Consider the following 20,653-nt stretch of genomic DNA (forward strand, 5'->3'; position numbering starts at 1 on the left):
GGAGCAAATGCTTGGGTTGTGGGTCAGGTCTGGGGCATGTGAGAGGCAACCACACACTGATGTTTCTCTCTTCCTCTCTCTCCCCCCTTCCCTTTTCTCTAAAAATAAGTAAATGAAATCTTTTTAATAGTGGTTGAATGTCTTTTAAGTACCTTATATAATTTTCTCTTGTAATGGATATTATAGTACCATTGTTTTCATTCTATTCCTTTTTTCATGGAATGGGTAAAAAGAGACCTGAACTAAAAGAAGTATTGTATTGATTATATATATATATATATATATATATATATATATATATATATATATAATGTATATATATATTATATATACATATATATTGCTTTTCTTAAATTTTATTTTTCAATTACAGTTGGCATTCAATTTTATTTATATTAGTTTTAGGTGTATAGCATGGTGGGTAGACATTTCTATAACTTACCAAGTGATTCCCCTGATGTTTACAAGACCCACCTATCACCCTACATAGTAATTACAATATTATTGACTATATTCTTTATGCTGTACTTTACACTTGCATGGTTATTTTGTGATCACCAATTCGTATTTCTTAATTCCTTCACTTTTTTCACCCAGCCCCTAAACACCTCTCATCTGACAACCCTTGGTTTGTTTTCTGTATTTATATGCTTATTTTTGTTTTGTTTATTTTGTTCTTTAGATTTCACATACAGGATCCAGCAGAAGTAACGCCTGTTTCAGTGTTGTTGGTAGGGTAATAATGTGGGTGTAATAATTTATAGTTTTAATTTGAACAAACCTAAAATGTTTTTTTTGCTGCTAATACATCTTTTTATTTATTTGTTTATTTATTTATTTATTTATTATCTCACCTTTAACAGGAAGCTAAACAACAAAACAAACAAGCAAGCAAAATATAAGCAAAGACACTGAAATAGAGAACAGGCTGACAGGGACCAGAGGGGAGAGGGGAGGAAATTTCAGGGGAAAAGGGGAAGGGTTTACAGGAACAAGTACAAAGGACACATGGACAAAAACTAGGGGGGGTGAGAATGGGAGGGAGGTGGGGAGTACTGGGGGGTGGGCCGAGATGGGAATAAAAGACAGAAAACTGTGCTTGAACAACAATTAAATAAAAAATGTATTGATGTATTTTGAAAGCCATGCCACTTAATGTGAATATCAGTAGGGGTAGTCACCCATTTACAGAGAGTTTTTCATTTGCTTTTTTTCTAACACTCTGCTGTCTTCTTTGACCTGTATGTACTGAAACTGGTTTTCAGAGTTTCTTCTACATATCAAATATCTTTTGCTTGTACATTTGCTTACTATTTAGATCAGAAGATAGAAAAATCCCTAATGTTAGAACAGAGGGAAAAAAAGAAATAAATAATGTGGGAAACAAATTCTGTAGGATAAAAAGACAGGTATATGATGTTTAAAGCATAATTGGTCTAGGTCTTTTCTTGATTCTATTTTAAAACAATGTTATTATTACTACACTTAATTACCACATACTCCATAGACTATACAGCCTAGAGGAATGTTTTAACTCCTGTCCAAATCCAAACCTCTCTCAAATGCCCCTTTATGTAGAGGCACTCATGCACAGGGTAAAGAATGAAATGAAGAACTACTTATAAGTCTTGTCAGATTGATGGAGTGGATGGCGGGTAGTTGCTAAATACTCCAAACATCAGAATGCTATCGAGACCAAAGAAACATTAGATTCATTGCATTCTTTAACCATAGGAGGGAAAATTGTTTTTATGGGGGGGAGGAAATATTGTCTCTGTGCTCCACATATTACTGTAGCATAAGATCGGAATTGCTGCTAAGCCCTTTTGGAGAAAAGCTCTCCACAGATTGCTGAGGTTAAGACTGTGTTGTGGTTTCTCACTTTTTTGGCATCTTTTTGCCTTAGGCCATGGCTATTTTAAATATTTACACATCATTGTACAAGAGGAAAGTGATAGAGAACCCAATAGTGTGTTGCAGCTGCTCAGAAAGAGCAGAGATTAATTCAGCAGCTTGTGATTAAGGGAAAATATTTCAAGATTTTTCCTGAAGTTTATTTTTACTTATAAATGAGTCTCTGACTATATGATTGAAGGAAAAAAGAATGGCTACATAACTTTAAGCTCTGCTTTGTTTATAAGTATGTATGCTGCAACCTGTATCATTCCCAAATGGGAAAATTCACTACCCTACTCTTCTTTCCAAGACTTCCTATATCATCCGATAATTACAGAGAGAAATACCCATATATAAGTGGATCAAAGCATGGATTTAAAAAAGCAAACAGAAAGAAGAAGTGGTTTACTGGGTCCGACACCCTGTTTAACATTTCAGGATCAAACCAGTACCAAACTCCCAGGACGTAGTAGGGAGTCCAGCAGATGGTGAAGGAAGCTGCGAATGCAACTGTCATCTTCAGGGTCCTCAGCCGGGCTCTGGGTATGTTGCTCTTGGATTGATTCAGTTGCAGTTCTAGTAAAAAGAGAAGAGTAGGTGTTTAAAGACCAGCTTTATTACAAAACTAAAATGGACAAAAAGGAAGAAAGAATCACTAATTCAACCTAATGAATATAATGGAAACAAATTTCCAATGTTTTTAATAATGATACTTTGTTAGAGAAGCATATTTATATTTCAAGTTTTCCACTATATCATATAATGAGTACTTTTTACCAAACTAATCTGGATTTGAAATATGGGGCACTCAGATTCTTAAAATATAAATTTAAAAGAGGAGACTGAGCTTGAGTGGAATTGAATTCTCTGCATCTTGGTTGTCATGACAACACAACCACGTTAACTTCATACATTCCTAAATTTTATTTTTCAAGCATGCACCAGGTGCATTGAAGCAAAAATGCCACAAGCACATTTGTGAGGTTTCACATGAAATAGTCAACTACACTTCAACAATATTCTGCATATGCAACACATACACACTCACACACATACAAATATACATGTGCATAGTTTTTTGTGTGGGTACAGGGGATTTCATGTGAAATAGAACAGCTTAATTTTAACAGATTATTGGCTAACATTTAATAAATTGTACTTTGGTACAAATGAGGTGTTGGTATAGGGTTGTGAAGGCCCAGCAGGAACACTTTGCCAATGCTTATCTTGGATAAATGGGGTGGTTGGCCCTCCATCTTTAATCTCATGTGCAAATTGAGAACATTAGGAGATATAACCTCGTCTGCAAATTAGAGGTAATAAAACTATTGCCTCCTGGGGTGATTGTCAATGTTAAATGAGTTAATACGCATCAACTGCTTAGAACAGCATCTGGCACATAGTAAGTGCCATTTACTTACTCACGATTAACTGTTTACTCATGATTAACACCAAATCTAAGGGATACATACGGTGGGGATCCTGATGAAGGACCCGGGTCAGGGTGAGAATGATTTTTGTGTTGCAGATCAACATGATGAGAAGAGGGACGATGAAGAGGCAGCTGAAGGTGAAAAAGTTATAAAAGGCTTGGTGCCACCATTGAGGGAAGCTACAGTGTGTCACACACTGGGAGAAACCTCCTGGTTGTCCAGAGTCATCAGCTAAGTGAATCATTCTGAAGATATATAACTGTATAAGAAAATAAAAAAATTAAAAAACCATGTTACTTTATTTCCAACAGTATTTGCACATTTTCTTGAAGGTTTTCTCGTCTGCATTCTACCAGCCTTCTAGCATGCTGTTGCCCAAACGCAATATTTTCCTTTTGGAATTTACATGAAAAGTTATAAGTGGATCTTTACTTAAAATATGTTTGGGTAATGTGAATGGATCTATAGGATTTTGGAATTTTGGAAATTATTTCAAACTTGCAGAGCAATCCTAAACCAAGGATATAAACTTTGCTTGTATTTCAATTTCAGGTGCAATTATGCTGAGTAAACTTTGCAAGTAATTTTGTTTATCATTCCATCTGCAGCACCTAAAACTGTCTGGCATTTAAAATGTGCCCCCAAGATACGTATTTAAGTTTTATTTTTGAGGCAGAAAACCCCAATAAAGTGGTCAAAAGACATGAACAGACAGTTCATAAAAAAGATACAGCACGTAAGCATGTAAAACGATGTTCAACCTCACTCATGATAAGAGAAATGCCTGTTAAGGCTGCACTGAAATGCCATTGTCACTACCAAGATGGGCAAAAATTAAAAAGAACAGCAACATAGTCTTGTAGCAAGGCTGTGGGGAAACAGGGACTCACATACATTGTGAGCAGGGATACAAATTGGTACAACAATAGTGGAGTGATATTTGGCAATAAGTAGTGTAGTACATATGTATTTACCTTTGATCCAGCAATTGAACAACCAGGAATTTACTCTGAAGATACACCCCTACCTCCATTCTGTGAAAATACACTTGTGCACATTGTTCACTGATATAGTCATTGTTTGTAACAGAAAGACATTGAAACAGTTATGAATATTCGGGGAATCTGAGGAATGAATATTCCAGAAATCTTTGTACAATTCTGAAAAACTTTCTCTAAGTATGAAATTATGTTTTTTTTAAAGCACAAATTGAATCAACTCTTAAAGGAATAGTTTTTAAAAGTAGTTGCAAGTAGTTTTCAAAAACAAGTTGCAGTGGACATTTGTTTATTCTTTTCCCAACCATCAAGCATACTCCTCACCAAGTTATTTCCAAGCTTTTCCACCGAGAAACCTCAATTTATCATGAAATATTAATATGATGAAGAGATAAGAGTGCCAGACCACTTTATTACTTAATTTTTTGTTAATTTTTAGAGAGAAGGAAAGGGAGGGAGAAAAAGATGGAGAGAAACATGTATGTGGGAGAGAAACATTGGTTGGTTGCCTCTCGCATGCCCCCAACCCAGGCATGTGTGCTGACTGGGGAGTCAAATGAGTGACCTTCTGCTCTGTGGGATGATGCCCAACCAACTGAGCCACCCTGGTTGGGGCTGTGCCCAAGCACTTTAAAACCGATAACAAGTGAATTCAAACACAAATGTTAGACAATTTTTTCCTGTATACTTTTATTTCTTCTTTTAAAAAATTGAGATATAATTGACATATTATATTAGTTTTGGGTATAAAACATAATGATTATGAATTTGTATACAGGAGTGGGTCAATGTATATTCCATGGAAAAATAATACAATAATTAATAAATAATATAAGAATAAACTCTATATTTCATGTACTCACAACTGTAAACCTACTTTTGCCAACCCCTGTATATTTGAAATGACAACCACAATAAGTCCAGTTAGCATCTGTCACCATACATAATTACAGATTTTCTTTTTATGGTGAAAACTCTCAGCAACTTGTTTAGCAGCTTTTAAGCACAATATCATCACCGTGATGTATGTCACATTCCCCAGGGTGCTCACAACTGGAAATTTGGATGGTTTGCTCTCCTTTGTGCCCTGCTGCCACAGCCGCTGGCCCTGGTCTGACAACCACTAATCTTTTCTCTGTATCTATGAGCTGGGTTTTTAAATTTTATTTATTATTTTAAAATATTGTACATTTAAGCAATATCATACTGTATTTATATTTCTTTGTCTGACTTGTGTCACTCAGCACAGTACCCTCAAGGTCCATCCATGTTGTCAGAAATGGCAAATTTCCTTATTTTTTTATGATTGGATGACATTCCATTGCGTGCATGCGTGTGTGTGTGTGTGTGTGTGTGTATTTATATGATCACATTTTTTATACATTCATCTATCAATGGACACAGGTAATTTCTGTTTCTAGGCTGTTGTACCTAATGTTACAGAGAACATAGGAGTGCATATATGTTTTTGATTTAGTGTTTTTGTTCTCCTGATAAATATGCTGAAATGGACTGCTGAATCATACAGTAGTTTTATTTTTAAATTTTTGAGGAACATTATACTGCTTTCTAAAGTGGCTGTATCAATTTACATTCCCACCAGCAGTGCACAGGGTTTCTTTGGTCCACACCTTCATCAACACTCGTTATTTCTTGTCTTTTTGATAATAGCCATTCTAACAGGTTGTGAGGTGATACTGCATTGTGGCTTTGATTTGAGTTTTCCTGATCATTAGTAAGGTTGAGCACCTTTGCATGTACTTATTGGTCATTTGTATATCTTCTTTGGAAGAATATCTATTCAAATCCTTTGCTCGATTTTTAATTGAATTATTTGATTTTTTTTGTTTTTTGTTTTGCTGTTGAGTTGTATGAGTTCTTTATAACAGTCATTTCTAACTAATGATGGACATCTGTTCTGAGAAGTGCATCATTAGGGGTCCAGATGGTAGCATAGGGAAGTGTGGTACTCCGAACCTTCTACAATGACATCAAAAATACCACTGAACTTCATAACAAACCACCTAAAATCCATCCAGTTAAATGGAAGTTCTATAACTAGAGATTTAAAGAAGATGCCACATGGAGACTGGTAGGTGTGGAGATGCAGAATGGGCTCAATGACAAAGAGAAAATCTTAAAAACAGCAAGAGAAAAGCAGTTGTTTACCTACAAGGGAGCTCCCATAAGACTGTCAGCTGATGTCTCAACAGAAGTTTTACAGTCTAGGAGTGAATGGCAAGAAATATTCAAAGTGATGCAAAGACCTGCAACAAAGATTGATCTCCCCAGCAAAGCTATCATTTAGAGTTGAAGGGCAGAGAAAGAGCTTCCCAGACAAGAAAAGGTGAAGGAATTCATAACCGCCAAACCAGTATTACATGGATGTTAGAGGGTCTTTGTTAAGAAGTAGAAGAAAAAAAAAACATATACAAATGTGAACAAAAATGGCAATAAATACATTATCAACAATTGAATCTAAAAATCAAAATAAAGGAACAAGCAACATAAAACAAACTCATAGATACAGAGAACATTTTGATGGTTGCCAGATGGGAGGGGCACTGAGGAGATGGAGGAAAAGGTGAAGGGATTCAGAAGTACAAATTGGTTGTTATAGAATAGTCATGGAAATGTAATTTACAGTATAGGGAATGTAGTCAATAATATTGTAATAACTATGTGTGGTGTCAGATGGGTATGAGATTTATTGGGATGATCACCTAGTAAGTTAGAGAATATCTAATCACTGAGGTATACACCTGAAATTAATATAATATTGTATGTGAACTATAATTTAAAAAAAAGAATTTAAAAAAGGGATGAAATTCTGGATGGATTCTGAAATTCGGGATGAATTCTGAAATTCTACATGGATGAACTTCGAAAACATTAGGCCAATGAAACAGGCAGACACAAAAGGACAAATATCATATGATTCCTCTTCCATGAAGTATCTAGAATAGGTACCTCTACAAACAGAGTAAGTAGACAAGTGGTGAAGGGAGAGGGGGGTTGCTGCCAGTGGGTACAGAGTCACAGCAATGTGATTGTACTTAATGCCACTGAATTGTACACTTAAAGATGAATGATATGGTCGATTTTGTGTTATGTGTACTTCAGCGGAATTTGTAAGAAATACTTATCTGTTAGAGATAGAGCCTGAGATGCCTGTGATGGCTTTAAAATACTCCTCCTCACAAATGGAGATTTCCCTTAAAACTGTAAATGATTTTTATAAAGGGAAACTTGGTTTTTCTCAGAGCTTCTCTTATATCTCTGGTTTCTTAAAATTAACCAGCCTAAAATAATCCTTATGCCAAAATGACAGATTTGGGGGTGACAAGTCCTCTTCCCCTCCAGCTCCTAGGCAATAAACCTGCACAGCATGTTGCTGTCCTGAATACTATCAGCAACTGTAACACGACGGTAAGTATTTGTGAAGTGCATTGTGATAGGAGGGCTACAACATTCACCAGCCGATCAGAATTTCCCAGCTCCATTATAATCTTACGGGACCACTGTTATATATATGGTTGAGGGAGATCGACTGTATTTTGGATATTAATACAGTCATTTATGACCCTTTGTCAGATACATGATTTACAAATATTTTCTCCTAGTTGGTAGGTTGTCTTTTAGATTTGTTGATAGTTTCCTTTGCTGTACAGTAGCTTTCAGTTCGATATAGCTCCATTTGTTTATTTTTGCTTTTGTTGCCAAGGTTTATTTTAAGCAAATGAGGGAAAGCTGTTTTTTTTAATGCTTTTGATTGAATCAGTACATTTAATTAATTTAGCAAGTCAGGTAGTTCTTTCATTTTTGAGGTGACAGCACTGGAGTAGAACAGGCTTTTTATTTTTATTTTTTAAATTTATTTTTAGAGAGCGAGAAAGGGATGAAAAAAGAGAGGGAGAGAATCATTGATGTGAAAGAGAAACATCAATTGGTTGCTTCTCACACATGCCCCCACCAGGGACTGAACCTGCGACCCAAGAATGTGCACTGACAGGGGAATCAGGAATCAAACCGGTGACCTCTTGCTTTGAGGTATGATTCAAAGCCAACTGAGCCACACCAGTTAGGACTAGAATATGCTCTTTAAAAAAATACTATAGTTCCTTTGTTTGCTTTTACAGTAGAAAAGTTTTAGTAACATATAAATATAACAAAATAAGGAAATATAATATAGAATATAATCCTTTTTATTTTATTCACAATTAAAATGTTGATTTTGGGTTTAATCTCCAAAATATACAAAGAACTTACATGACTCCACTCTAAGAAGACAAGCAACCCAATTAATAAGTGGGCAAAGGACTTGAACATACACTTCTCCAAGGAGGACATACGGAGGATCCAGAGACACATGAAAAGATGCTCAATATTGCTAGCTGTCAGAGAGATGCAAATTAAAACCACAGTGAGACTTTACACTGGTCAAAATGGCCATCATAAACTAAGCAACAAATAACAAGTGTTGGAGAGGTTGTGGAGAAAAGGGAACCCTAGTTCACTGTTGGTGGGATTGCAGACTGGTGCAACCGCTATGGAAAACAGTATCAAATTTCCTCAGAAAACTAAAAATGAATCTGCCTTTGACCTAGCAATTTCACTACTAGTATTATATCCTAAGAACCCTGAAACACCAATCCAAAAGAACCTATGTACCCCAGTATTCATAGCAGCACAATTAACAATAGCCAAGTGTTGGAAGCAACGTAGGTGCCCATCAGTGAATGAGTGGATCAAAAAATTATGGTACATTTACACAATGTAATTCTATGCAGCAGAAAGAAGAAAGAGCTCCTACCCTTTGCAACAGCATAGATGGAACTGGAAAGCATTATGCTGAGTGAAATAAGCCAGGATTTGAAAGACAAATACCATATGATCTCACCTTTAACCGGAATCCAAACAACAAAACAAACAAGCAAGAAAAATAAAAACAAAGACACTGAAATAGAAAACAGGGGGACAGCGACCAGAGGGGAGAGGGGAGGGAATTTAAGGGGAGAAAGGGGAGGGATTTACAGGAACAAGTATAAAGGACACATGGACAAAAACTAAGGAGGATGGAAATGGGAGGGAGGTGGGGAGCACTGTGGGGGTGGGCTGGGGTGGGAGTAAAAGACAGAAAACTGTACTTGAACAACAATTAAAATAAATTAAAGAAAAAGAAAACACCAAAAACAACAGAAACAATTTAAAAAAGTAAAAAATAATGTTGATTTTGTTTCAAGGGCAAAGAGAATTTTAAAATTATTCCACTAGAGGGCACCCAATGATCATATTATGAATCTTAAAGATCACAATGAACTCGTGTAGGAGGTCAGCTAATTCTGTTTTGTGATCCAGAACGACTTTTTCCTCAATACAAAGGAACCATTTCAGTTTTCTATTCTTCTTTTCAAGCCACCTTATTTAAAGTTCAGTTTTTAATTTGACCCTGCGGATGTGAGTTGAAGTCTCGGGGAGGGTTGCTTTTCCTAGAACCAGAGTCTCATATTTCCTTAAAATCCTTGCTTGACTTTATTCTCTAAACTGGTCCACATTTCCACTCTAACATTTTAATTTTTAAGTTGTAGTGATGAAGTTTTCAATAATAGTGACTTTGAAATATAGTACTATGATGACAGTTTTGGTTATCATCTTTTAAAAATTTTATAAATGCTTATTTTTTAAAGCAACTCCTTGATTAAAAACTATGCTAGGTGCTTATCTGTACTAAAAGGTAAATCAGATATATTCTACTACCATGGAATTAAATATTTGGTAGGGAAGACAACTTGCACATATGTGACACCTGCAATACAAGATAGACTGATAAGTTAAAAAAAAAAGAAAGGTATAGTTAAATGGTATGGGAAAAATCAAAATGCTATTTGCCCATAATCTACTTTGTTTTAGGCTTGGTTCAGTTTATTTTATGCTCCAAGGCCATGTTCATTTTAATGATTATTAGAAGGATCATTTTACTTCCAGCGGTTCTTTTGTCCTTGTATTAAATTTCTTTAATTTCTTTATGTTTCTCCCTTCTCATCCCTGGCTCCAGTTTCACCCATGTTTGCTTTATTTAGTCATAAACAAGAGCAATCTGTTTTTCTTTGTTACAGCCAATTGCAGAAGCTCATTTCTCTTTAGAATTATTTTAACCCTCACCTTACCCCACACTAAGTACACCGTTATCCAATTACTTAATCTTTTCCAAAGGTAATTATCTTCAGATGATGTGATTCAATTTCCTCATCTATAAAATAGAGATGTTAATAGTAGGCACCCCTAGGGGCTGTCATAACAATGAAAATAATTAATACTTAGAAAGTGCTTAGAATAGTGCCTGGCACAAACACTACATAAATTATAACAGTTATTCTAATGCAATGCATAAGGCACACAACTTATAAATATGCCTCCATATATATGTATTTATAATTCATGTATTTATAAATATATGCCATATATTTTTTCCGGAAATCTCTGGATGATTTCCGGAAATCATCCAGATTTCCGGATGAAATCTGGAAATGAAATAACTATTTCTCCTCAGGTTAAAAATTTCCTGTCTTTTCTTTCTCCAGCCTCCTACAGAAAAGAAGGAAGTAGAGACCGTTTCAGTGTGGTACAGCATAGTAGTTAAAAGCTCTGAGTGTGGAGTTAACTAGATGCACTGACACCATCTATAAGTGGAGACTTATAGATGGTAATGTTGGGCATGTTATATAACATTCCTATGCTTAGTTTCTTCATGAGTAAAACAAGGACAATAATTACATCTAATTTGTAGGGTTGTTGGGAGCCTCACTTCAAGTAATGCATGCAAAAGCGTTTAGCATAGTTCCTGCCCAATATTTATGTCCTCCATAACTATTATTTATCATCATCAGCATTGTTGTTATTATTTCTACTATTAGTATGCTGTTACTGTGTCCCAGGGCAGTTCTCAGCACACTGTACGTGTGTGATGAGTATTTATTGAATTTCAACTGCTCGTCAAGCTTGGAAGTGCTTTCTAGCCCTGTAAATTCTCTGTGTCAGCACAAGTCTCCACACATCTTCAGACCATGTGTCTTTACACCAAGGGCTAAAAAATGGCTCAGGTATCTTGCCTGCAGGCCTATAGAATTTTAATACTGTCAATACGTGATGCTTCATATTAAATGGTGGGATGAGTTAGTGGTATGACTCTTTCTGCAAATAATCTGCTGCTTTGGGATTCTTGTGGTTTTAAATGACTATCATTGAAAATGATGTAAATTTTAATTACATATGGACGCACCTAGTTCAGAAAATATTTTCTCCTCAGCATATACTTACCAGCCTAACCACAGATGCTCTTAAATTAGATCTTCTTTCAGGTCATGTTTGTTGCTTTATTTTCCCCCTTTCTTTTTCTTTTTTTCTTTTCCTCCCTCTCTCCCTTCTATCCTTTCTCCTCCTACTTTTACAAATGATGCCCCCAAGACTTGATTTATTATGTTCTGACACATACACCTTTCCAGAATCAGTAGGGTAGTTTGGTGACTGTGGAGTAGGTTGGCCAAATTTGCTTCTCAGTCAGAATAAGTGTTATGATTTTGAGAAATTTCAGATAATAAACCTTTATATAACCAATCCTTTTTGCTGTTTTTCAAAGAATCATACCTTTTAATACCAATATTACTATTATTTTTCTCTCCTGACTTGATGAAAGAAAGATTGAAGACAGGAAACGAATGAACATTAACTGAGTATTTATAAAGTCTTGTACTGGATGATTTTATATATCTTATTCTTTACAATTGCATTTAAAGTTAGTTAAGTAGGGGACTTCTGCCAAGATGGAGGCGTGGGTGGAAACACTTTACCTCCTCGCACAACCAAATCTAAAAATAACAAAGTTTTAATAACAATAAACCCAGCCAAGCCACAGTAAATCGAACAATACAGAGTCCGAAAACAATAAACCCCTCAGCTAAACTGGTGAGAGGGGCGAAGCCAGCAGCGGAGCAGGTCAGGCAAAAAAGATCCTCCGACCCGGGCAGTGCACTGGCAACCGAAGGCGTGGATCCCAGGTGCGGGGTAGCTATGGGCAGACCCTGGGAAAGCATGGGGCTGCTGGCAGACTGCGGTCAAGCATTTGAGCACAGATAAACCAGCGAAGAGACGAGCATTGAGACAGACCTCGCAGGCCCCAGTGCAGGGTGGCAGGCTGACCACAGTCGCACATTTGCATGCAGATAAACAGGCGGGAAGCCAGCGGTGAGGACCGCCATTACTCCCTCTCTGACTCCATCCCCACATACAGCAACACAAACCAGTGTCCTGGGTTGGCCCCACCCTGGTGAACAACCTAAGGCTCTGCTCCTCAAATGTAACAGTAGGAACAGATCAAAACGTGGCTCAAGAAGAACTCAGAGCCCCAGAGTCGATAAATCTAAGCAATGAAGAAATAGCCAACCTATGAGAGGCACAATTCAAAACACTGGTGATCAGGATGCTCACAGAACTGGTTGATTTTGGCCATAAATTAGAGGAACATATGAAAGCTAAACTAATTGAAATGAAGGGAAATGCACAGGAAACCAATAGTGATGGAAAGGACACTGGGAATCAAATCAAGGGAGTAGACTAGAAGGAAAGAAAAATGACCAAACAGAAAAGGATGAAGAAACAAGAATTCAAAAAAATGAGGAGAGGCTTAGGAACCTCCAGGACATCTTTAAACACTCCAACATCCGAATTATAGGGGTACCAGAAGGGGAAGAGGAACAGCCACAAGTGGAAACCTTATTTGAACAAATAATAAAAGAGAACTTCCCCATTCTGGCAAAGGAAATAGATTTCCAGGAAATCCAGGAAGCTCAGAGAGTCCCAAAGAAGTTGGACCCAAGAAGGAACACACCAAGGCACATCATCATTATACTAGCCAAGATTAAAATGAAGGAGAGAATCCTAGAAGCAGCAAGAGATAAGAGGACAGTCACCTACAAAGGAGTTCCCATCAGACTGTCAGCTGATTTCTCAAAAGAGACCTTACATGCAAGAAGGGGCTGGAAAGAAGTATTCCAAGTCATGAAATCCAAAGACCTGCAACCAAGATTGCTCTATCCAACAAAGCTTTCATTTAGAATGGAAGGACAGATAAAGTGCTTCTCAGATAAGTTCAAATTCAAGGAGTTCATCATCAGCAAGCCCTTATTATATGAAATGTTAAAGGGACTTACCTAAGAAAAAGAAGATAAAAAATATGAACAGTGAAAGGATAGCAAACTCACAATTATTAACAACCACACCTTAAACAAAAGCAAACTAAGAGGACAGCTAGATCAGGAGTGAACCATAGAAATGAAGATCACATGGAGGGTTAGCAACAGGGGAGTGGGAGAAGGAGAAGGGGGGAGAAGGTACAGAAAATAAGTAGCATAGATGGTAGGTAGAAAATAGATAGGGGGAGGGTAAGAATAGTAAGGGAAATATAGAATCCAAAGAACTTGAGACACATGGTCATGAACTAAAGGGGGGGGAATGGTGGTGGAGCGGTGTGCAGGGTGGAGGAGAATGAAGGGGGGAAATAGAACAAATGTAATGGCATAATCAACAAAATAAAATAAATGTAAAAAAAGAAAAAACAAAAAACAAAAAATAAAGTTAGTTAAGTAATTTATACAGAAGCACATAGCTGGTAAGATATAGTATTGAGATTTGAAGCCAACTATGTTTGAGTCCAATACCCATTTCTACCATTTATTGCCCATTACACTTTGTTGCAGGGATATGTGAGGTCTTCAGAGACTCTGTGACTGGGGCTAGTGAGCACCAAACAGAGAACGGGGCCTCACTTGCAACTGTTCAGCCAGAGCAGATCCACGTACATGTTTCATTTATTGGCTCCATGTAGAATTTTAAAAATCTCTATTACTAGTAAAAAGTTAGGAAGTTGCTACAGTATACTATGCTGAAACTTCTGGAAATATATCCCCAAACCAGAACAGAATTTGGTTTCTATGGTTAGTATATAGAAAGGTGGAACTCGAAGGTGGCCAGTTTGAAATTTAGTTTTTCTGCCCTGTAGCAAAATGTCAGAAAGTCCCGGATAGTCAGGCCTAAATTTTGATAACAAACTTGTTGGAGTTTTTTAACCTTGTAATGAATTATGCAAGTAATAAAAAATTAACATATACACCAGGGGCTGAAGATCAAAGTCACCCTTTCAATGTGAATTAGTCACGACGGATGCGTCTTTGTCAGCGGCTTGTCCGTAGAGCGCGCGGAAGCCTGAGGCCCTGCATCACCGTCTAGAAGTGGAAAGCCCTCTCCGTTTCTTGTCTTCCGCACCAAATACGTGTAACGTTGGTCACAGGGCTGAAACCTCTTTTATTCAGAGAGACAGCAGAGAAGTGTAATAAGAAGGAAAACTGGCCTTAAGGAAAGGACAACAGGCCAGTGACACTGGGAAAGCCAGGGAATCCCTTTGAACCTGAGGTTTTCAAGCCTCAGGTTGTGTCCTGAGTCAGTCATAACCAACAGTAAAAAATAAAATGGAACAGAGTGGATACGTCTTTCATTAAAACCTTTTGTCAGTCATAGGTGTGTGGGAGAAAGACAGGCAGATAGACAGGCAAACCATGTTTCCACACAGTGTGCATTTCTTACTTGGGGTTACCACCAAAAAAGGTTCAAATGTCATTATTTTCAAAGGTTCTCCTTGGATACACTCTTATGCATGAAATCGAAATAATAATATGGTTCCGATGCATTTTGTAGAGTTCATGTAAATATGAAATATGCTCATATATTTTAGGTTTTTCAGGAAACTTCACAAAGTTCTTTACAAATTTAAGGTGCCGATGAAAGTAAACATGGGTTATTTGTCTTACAAAAAATATAGCACCATGATTTTCTGTGGCTAAGATTCACACATCTTAGGTAGAGCAATGTGTTCGAGGTCAGCCTATTTATTACTTAAAATTCCTAAACAATTTAATTTTGTATGTTTTTTTATTACAATACATCAAGATAGATAAGTATTTGGCATTTTCTTTTCTTCCTATTATTGCTGTGCTATACTTAGATGAAAAAAATCAAGTTCATAAATCAATATTTTATTTATAGCCTCTGGGAGAGTTCTTTTAAAAGATAGTGACATGCTTTTCAACAGGAATTCAGAGAAAATGCTTGTCATATAAAAAGTGCCTAATGTAAACAAGAAATAAATTTAAAAAAAAGACAGTGACATTGTGGGTTTGTGTTCCAGTTATGATCATAAACTGACTTATTTTTACTTGTGTTTCAACTTTCACCTGCGTCAGTATTCCAAATTACCAACTACTTTCCAAACAGCTGTACTTACGCAAAGACGTTATATTGCCAATATTATGTTCTAACACAAACGTTTTTAGCTCTTTCCAAAGCCTGCTTTCCTCTCTTTTCAAACAAACAGGCAGACGAAACACCCCCTAACCTGTCTGTTTCAATGGTTTTCCTGAAAACTTCTTGGCTAAAAAGATCAGAGCTTTATTTTACTCCCCTCTACTACTAACCTCCTGTTAACTAAAGCCCTTTTGTGGCCAAGCTTTGCTTTTTGTTTGAAATGTCCCTAGTAATTACTGTCAGTTCTCTCTGACACCACCTTTGTTCTCAACCTAATCACCTCTTTGCCAGATGATCTACATTAGTTGTCTCTCTCCTCTCTCTCTGTAAATTTGCTTCAAATATTTTGGTTAAAAATCATTTTAGTAATGTATAACATGATGACTATAGTTTACACTGCTGTATGACATGTAGGAAAGTTGTTAAGAGAGTAAATCCTAAGAGTTCTCATCATGAAGAGAAAAATTGTTTTCTTTTTTCTTATTGTATTTATATGAGATGATAGATTAGCTGCAACTGTTGTAGTAATCCTGAATCTTTTTTAAAGGTAACGTGGTACATTTATTAAGCTACAATTAAGTTAAATCACTCAAAGTACTAAAACAATATCATATAAATAAATGTCAAAGGTTATGTTTAGAATATTGATAAAAATACAAAAATGCTAAAATTAGTCAAAATATCAGTAACCAAAAATGCAAAAAAGATACTCTTTCGTATTCATATTCCAGAGAGTTCAAAAAGACTGGTGCTTTCTACGTTGAAGGTATCAGGAAAAACAATAGTATATAGTTCTTCTGGAAATCAATTTAACATTATCTTTTAAGAAATCTTGAATGTTGCGCACTTTTACTCAGGTGTTCCAATTTAGAGAATGCAGAAGGCATAAGAAGACACCTGAGAGATTTCTACTGTAATGTTTGTTTTGTAATTTAGGAAAAGAAAGCAAGTGATACATTAAATAGAGGTGGGCCCCACTTGTCACTGTACCATGTCGTCTGAAACTTGTGCAGACTGGAAAGGCATCCCTGCTTTGCATGGGTCTCAGCTACCACAGCAACGTGCAAAGTGAGGACTGTCTGCACTCAGGCACTGGCTGGACACAGGCAGAGGGCAGACAAGTGGAAGCTGCCTGTGCAGCTCTGGACCCCTTGTGAGGGCATGTGACTGTGACCGTACAGGAGAGTGTGACTGCCATGTGGCAGACTTTTGCGTTTGAATTTATGTGGACATTAAAATGGAGAAGCTCCCACTTGAGGAGAGGGAAAATCATTTTATATGGCCTTTTATGAAAAAAGAAGGGCACGACTTCTGTTTTAACCTTCATCTACATCAGTATTCCAAATTGCCAACTACTTTGCAAATAAGTGTATTAATATAAAGACCTTATATTGCCATATCATATCCTAAAGCAAATATTTTAGCTCTTTTCAAGGCTTGCCTTTCCTGCCCTTTCAAATAAAGATACCTTTGTAAAGTAACAGGATTAAGGAGAAGTAAGTCTTGTTTTTTATATCTATGTACTGATTTTCTATGACAAAAAATTATTTTTTTATTAGAAGGGAAGGGAAGGAGAAAGAGAGGGACAGAACCACTGATGTGATAGAGAAACATGGAATGGTTGCCTACTGTATACGCCCTCCCCGGGAATCAAACCTGTGACCCTTCAGTTTGCAGAACAATACCCAACTAACTGAGGCACACCAGCTAGGGCTAAACAATTAATTTTATGAGCAAGAAAATAAGCAAACAACAACTGCATCTTTCCAATATCGTTTTACAATATATGTAATTCAAACCATCATGTTGTACACCTTTAAGTCATACAGTCATGTATATCGATTCTTTCCCAATAAAACTGGAAAACATTTCTTTTACTTCTTGTGTAGGACTCACAAAAGCTCTATGGTTCCCACATTTCCAAATTTCCCCTCGCTATCAGTGTTTTCTGTAATACAACATTCATTGATTCATTCATCTAAACTTTTTTCTTTTAGTAAAAGGTGAAAGATTTATTTCATTAAAAAAAAACCTCTGGTCCAAATAGTTTGAAATTCTATGTTTGCTGGGTATCTGATTAGGTGCGGGGAATATGAAATAAGTTGAACATAACAGTCTCTACTATTTAGGAGCATATACCTTAAAGGCAACGCCATAAAGGCCAAAAGCCATAATCACGGTACTTTATGACAAAGAATGTTATGAGGTTAAAGAAAAGGGAGCAACCACCAAACCCAATGTCTTGCCAGTCCTAACTCTCAGTTTTTTGCTTCAGCCAAACATGTCACCTATGAAAATCACACTTTCAACCTTTGCTGAAAAATATATGTGATCCTTGACTTAACAATATTTCTTCTATCTAAATACCATTCCTCTTTAAAACTCAGTTTATTCTACCTTTACCCTAAAATGTTCCTTTAGCATTTTAACTCATACTCATCTCCTCCTCTTCTTACTCTTGTAATAGGTTTAAAACAATTTAGTATATAGTTATATTTGTCTTTTATAACTTTTGTCTTCACAACTGAATTACATTTTCTTTGAGGGCAGTTTCTGCGTTTCCTCAGGACAAGGCTTAGTGTTAGGAAGCCATTTTGTGTTGATTTTCTCCATGAAAAAGAATCAATAAGCAGCAGAAGGTGCTTTAAGAAATTAAAGCACTTTAAAGAAATTAAATGGAAGACTTCAGGACATAAGCTATCACTAAGTAACTTCATTTCTTTTTTAAAAAAATATTCTATTTGTTTACTGTTAGAGAGGGCAGGGGAGGGAGAAAGAGAATGAGAGAAACATCAATATGTGGTTGCCTCTTGTGTGCTCCCTACTGGGGACCTGGCCCTCAACCCAGATGTGTGCCCTGACTGGGAATCAAACCTATGACCCTTTGGTTCACAGGTTGGCACTCAGTCCACTGAGCTGCACCAGCCAAGGCTGACTTTACTTCTTGACACATTCTTGTTCATTTACAAGCATATAGAGAATTGTTCATTTGTTATTAAAGGGTCCTTCTGTTTGCAAGCATGTGTCCTTTTTTTCAGAGATGTGACTGCTAGCAAAGACAGATAACCTCTGTTGAAAACAATCTGGAAAGATACCATCTGCCTCCTGTAGGAGAGGGCCTATTCTGATACCAAGAGTCTGAGTTGTGCTAACAGCCTGTAACGTTCTAACTCACTCCAGAAAAGCTCAAGTCGGCCTCATGGAAATACTCAAATTTCCCAAGAGTCCAAGATTTCCCACTCTTCCTCTTATTCAATCCCACTCAGCTGCAAACTTAAGAACATATTATCTGATAATAGTTCTTTCTGAACCATAACAACAGAATTCTTAATGTTTCCATTCAAGAAGTTCCAAGTCAGATGTTATAAATACTTTCTATGTGAATTTCATAGTTCTTGAAGATTCTGTCAATTTACCACGTCAATCAGAGCAAAAAAAAAAGGTGGAAGACTAAGATGGGGATGAGATAGTTTGAGAATGGCTATATTTGGGGGAAATATTTTCTATATATTAGTGATCATTCTAGATACTTCAATACATTAATTGTCACAACAGCTGCATAAAGTAAGCATTACCTCTATTTTATAAATAAAGAAACTAGAACCTAAAGAGGTTAAAAAATTTGCCACAGTAATAGTGCCAGGATTAAATCCTACTCTCAGACATTCAAAGCCCAGGCACAACAACAATGCAACACTTAATGTGATGCACAATAACACAACACTCAAGTTTAGATGGGGAACCTGTGACTGCCATAGAGTAACCCGTTCATGGTGATGGTTTACCTGCGGTCCAGCAAAGAGACTACTGAGGAGCCATGCCAGGCCAATCAGAGACTGTCCCAGCCTGCTGTTGCTCACAGCGAGGGGTCTCGTGATGGCCATGGAGCGGTCCAGGCTGATCACCACCATCATGAAGGCTGGGGCGTACATGGAGAAAAGCTTCAGATAACTGAGCACTTTGCAGAGGAGCTCTCCCCCATACCATTGGACTGTAATATTCCACATCCCGTCCAGGGGCATGACAATCAGAGTCTCCAACAGGTTGGCTAAAGTCAGATGTTTTAAAAGCACCTTCATTCTCGAGAGTTTTTTTCCTTTCTCTTTCTTCTGAGTCCACTTCTTAAGTTTCAACAAAAAAGAAGCATTGAAAATCGTGGAGAGTAGAAAAAGGAAGAAAGTGAGTGTCACACGGATCTTTCCAGATAAGGTCAGGGTGGGGAGGTGGCCCTGCATCAGTGGGCTGCTGCTGTTGACAGATGAACAGCGATTTTGATTCTGTTCAAGAGAGGCACTGTTCGCCATACTTCCCAGCTGACAGAGCTTCAAGATTTGTGTTTCTGGCACTTCTGATGTTTTATTATAATTGCACCCATTTTATTTTTGTCACTAGTTTAGACTTATGTCACACTTTGTCCTGAAGGTGCTTTATATTTAATGTGAAAGATCAAGGTGAACTTGTTTTGAGGGTTTATAATCCAACAGAGTACTAAAACAAAGCATGCCAAACACATTCTGAGGGCCAAATGTAATTGTAGTACCTCAGCAGATGGCCTGGTTTTCACAACATTTTTCCTGAGTGAAGGACACTTGAAGCTTAATTTTGAAGTTAAAATTCACTCAGGATATTATTCAAATAATCTTAATAAAGAGGTTTTCTAAAAGGTGTTAGTGTTCTATCCAATGTATGCAAAATAAAAATGAGAAAAACAAAAAAAAGTTGATCTAGTTAGAATCTGTTGTTTTAAAAATGAATACATTTCTCAACAATATTTGTTTTTTTTCAATTACACACTGCTGTGTATTCAAACACTAGACAAACATGTTAATTTAGAAGCATCCTTCACAAAACACCAAATTAATACCTTAACCGAATCAGTTTGATCTAGTACAAATTGGGCGGTATTCAGATTTATCAATCAAACTCAATGGCTAGATTATCCACCCTTAAGTTAGAATAAAAACAATTAACTAT

General features: G+C 36.7%; 1 protein-coding gene across 2 annotated transcripts; it reads right to left on the bottom strand.

Annotated features, from left to right (window-relative positions):
• Positions 1–2,227: 2,227 nt before the first annotated feature.
• Positions 2,228–19,983, bottom strand: GNRHR (gonadotropin releasing hormone receptor). 2 transcript variants are annotated; one of them, XM_037150046.2, is made up of 3 exons: positions 19,465–19,983; positions 3,369–3,588; positions 2,228–2,472 (listed from the first exon to the last, which is right to left on the bottom strand). In XM_037150046.2, exons 1-3 carry the CDS (start codon positions 19,981–19,983, stop codon positions 2,228–2,230), a joined length of 984 nt encoding a protein of 327 aa, XP_037005941.2. The 2 variants fall into 2 exon arrangements, with proteins under 2 accessions (XP_037005941.2, XP_037005942.2); XM_037150047.2 differs by having other exon boundaries at positions 2,337–2,472; positions 3,369–3,460.
• Positions 19,984–20,653: the final 670 nt, after the last annotated feature.

This window comes from Artibeus jamaicensis, unplaced genomic scaffold, assembly GCF_021234435.1.
Source record: "Artibeus jamaicensis isolate MK-2021 breed Jamaican fruit bat unplaced genomic scaffold, CSHL_Jam_final contig_908, whole genome shotgun sequence".
NCBI lineage: Eukaryota > Metazoa > Chordata > Mammalia > Chiroptera > Phyllostomidae > Artibeus > Artibeus jamaicensis.

Coding starts and splice junctions, on each gene's coding strand:
- GNRHR (XM_037150046.2), bottom strand. CDS start 19,983: ATGGCGAACAGTGCCTCTCTTGAACAGAATCAAAATCGCTGTTCATCT. Junction 3,589..19,464: donor GTCTCTTTGCTGGACCGCAG/GTAAACCATCAC, acceptor TTTCTTATACAG/TTATATATCTTCAGAATGAT. Junction 2,473..3,368: donor CCTTCATCAGGATCCCCACC/GTATGTATCCCT, acceptor TCTTTTTACTAG/AACTGCAACTGAATCAATCC.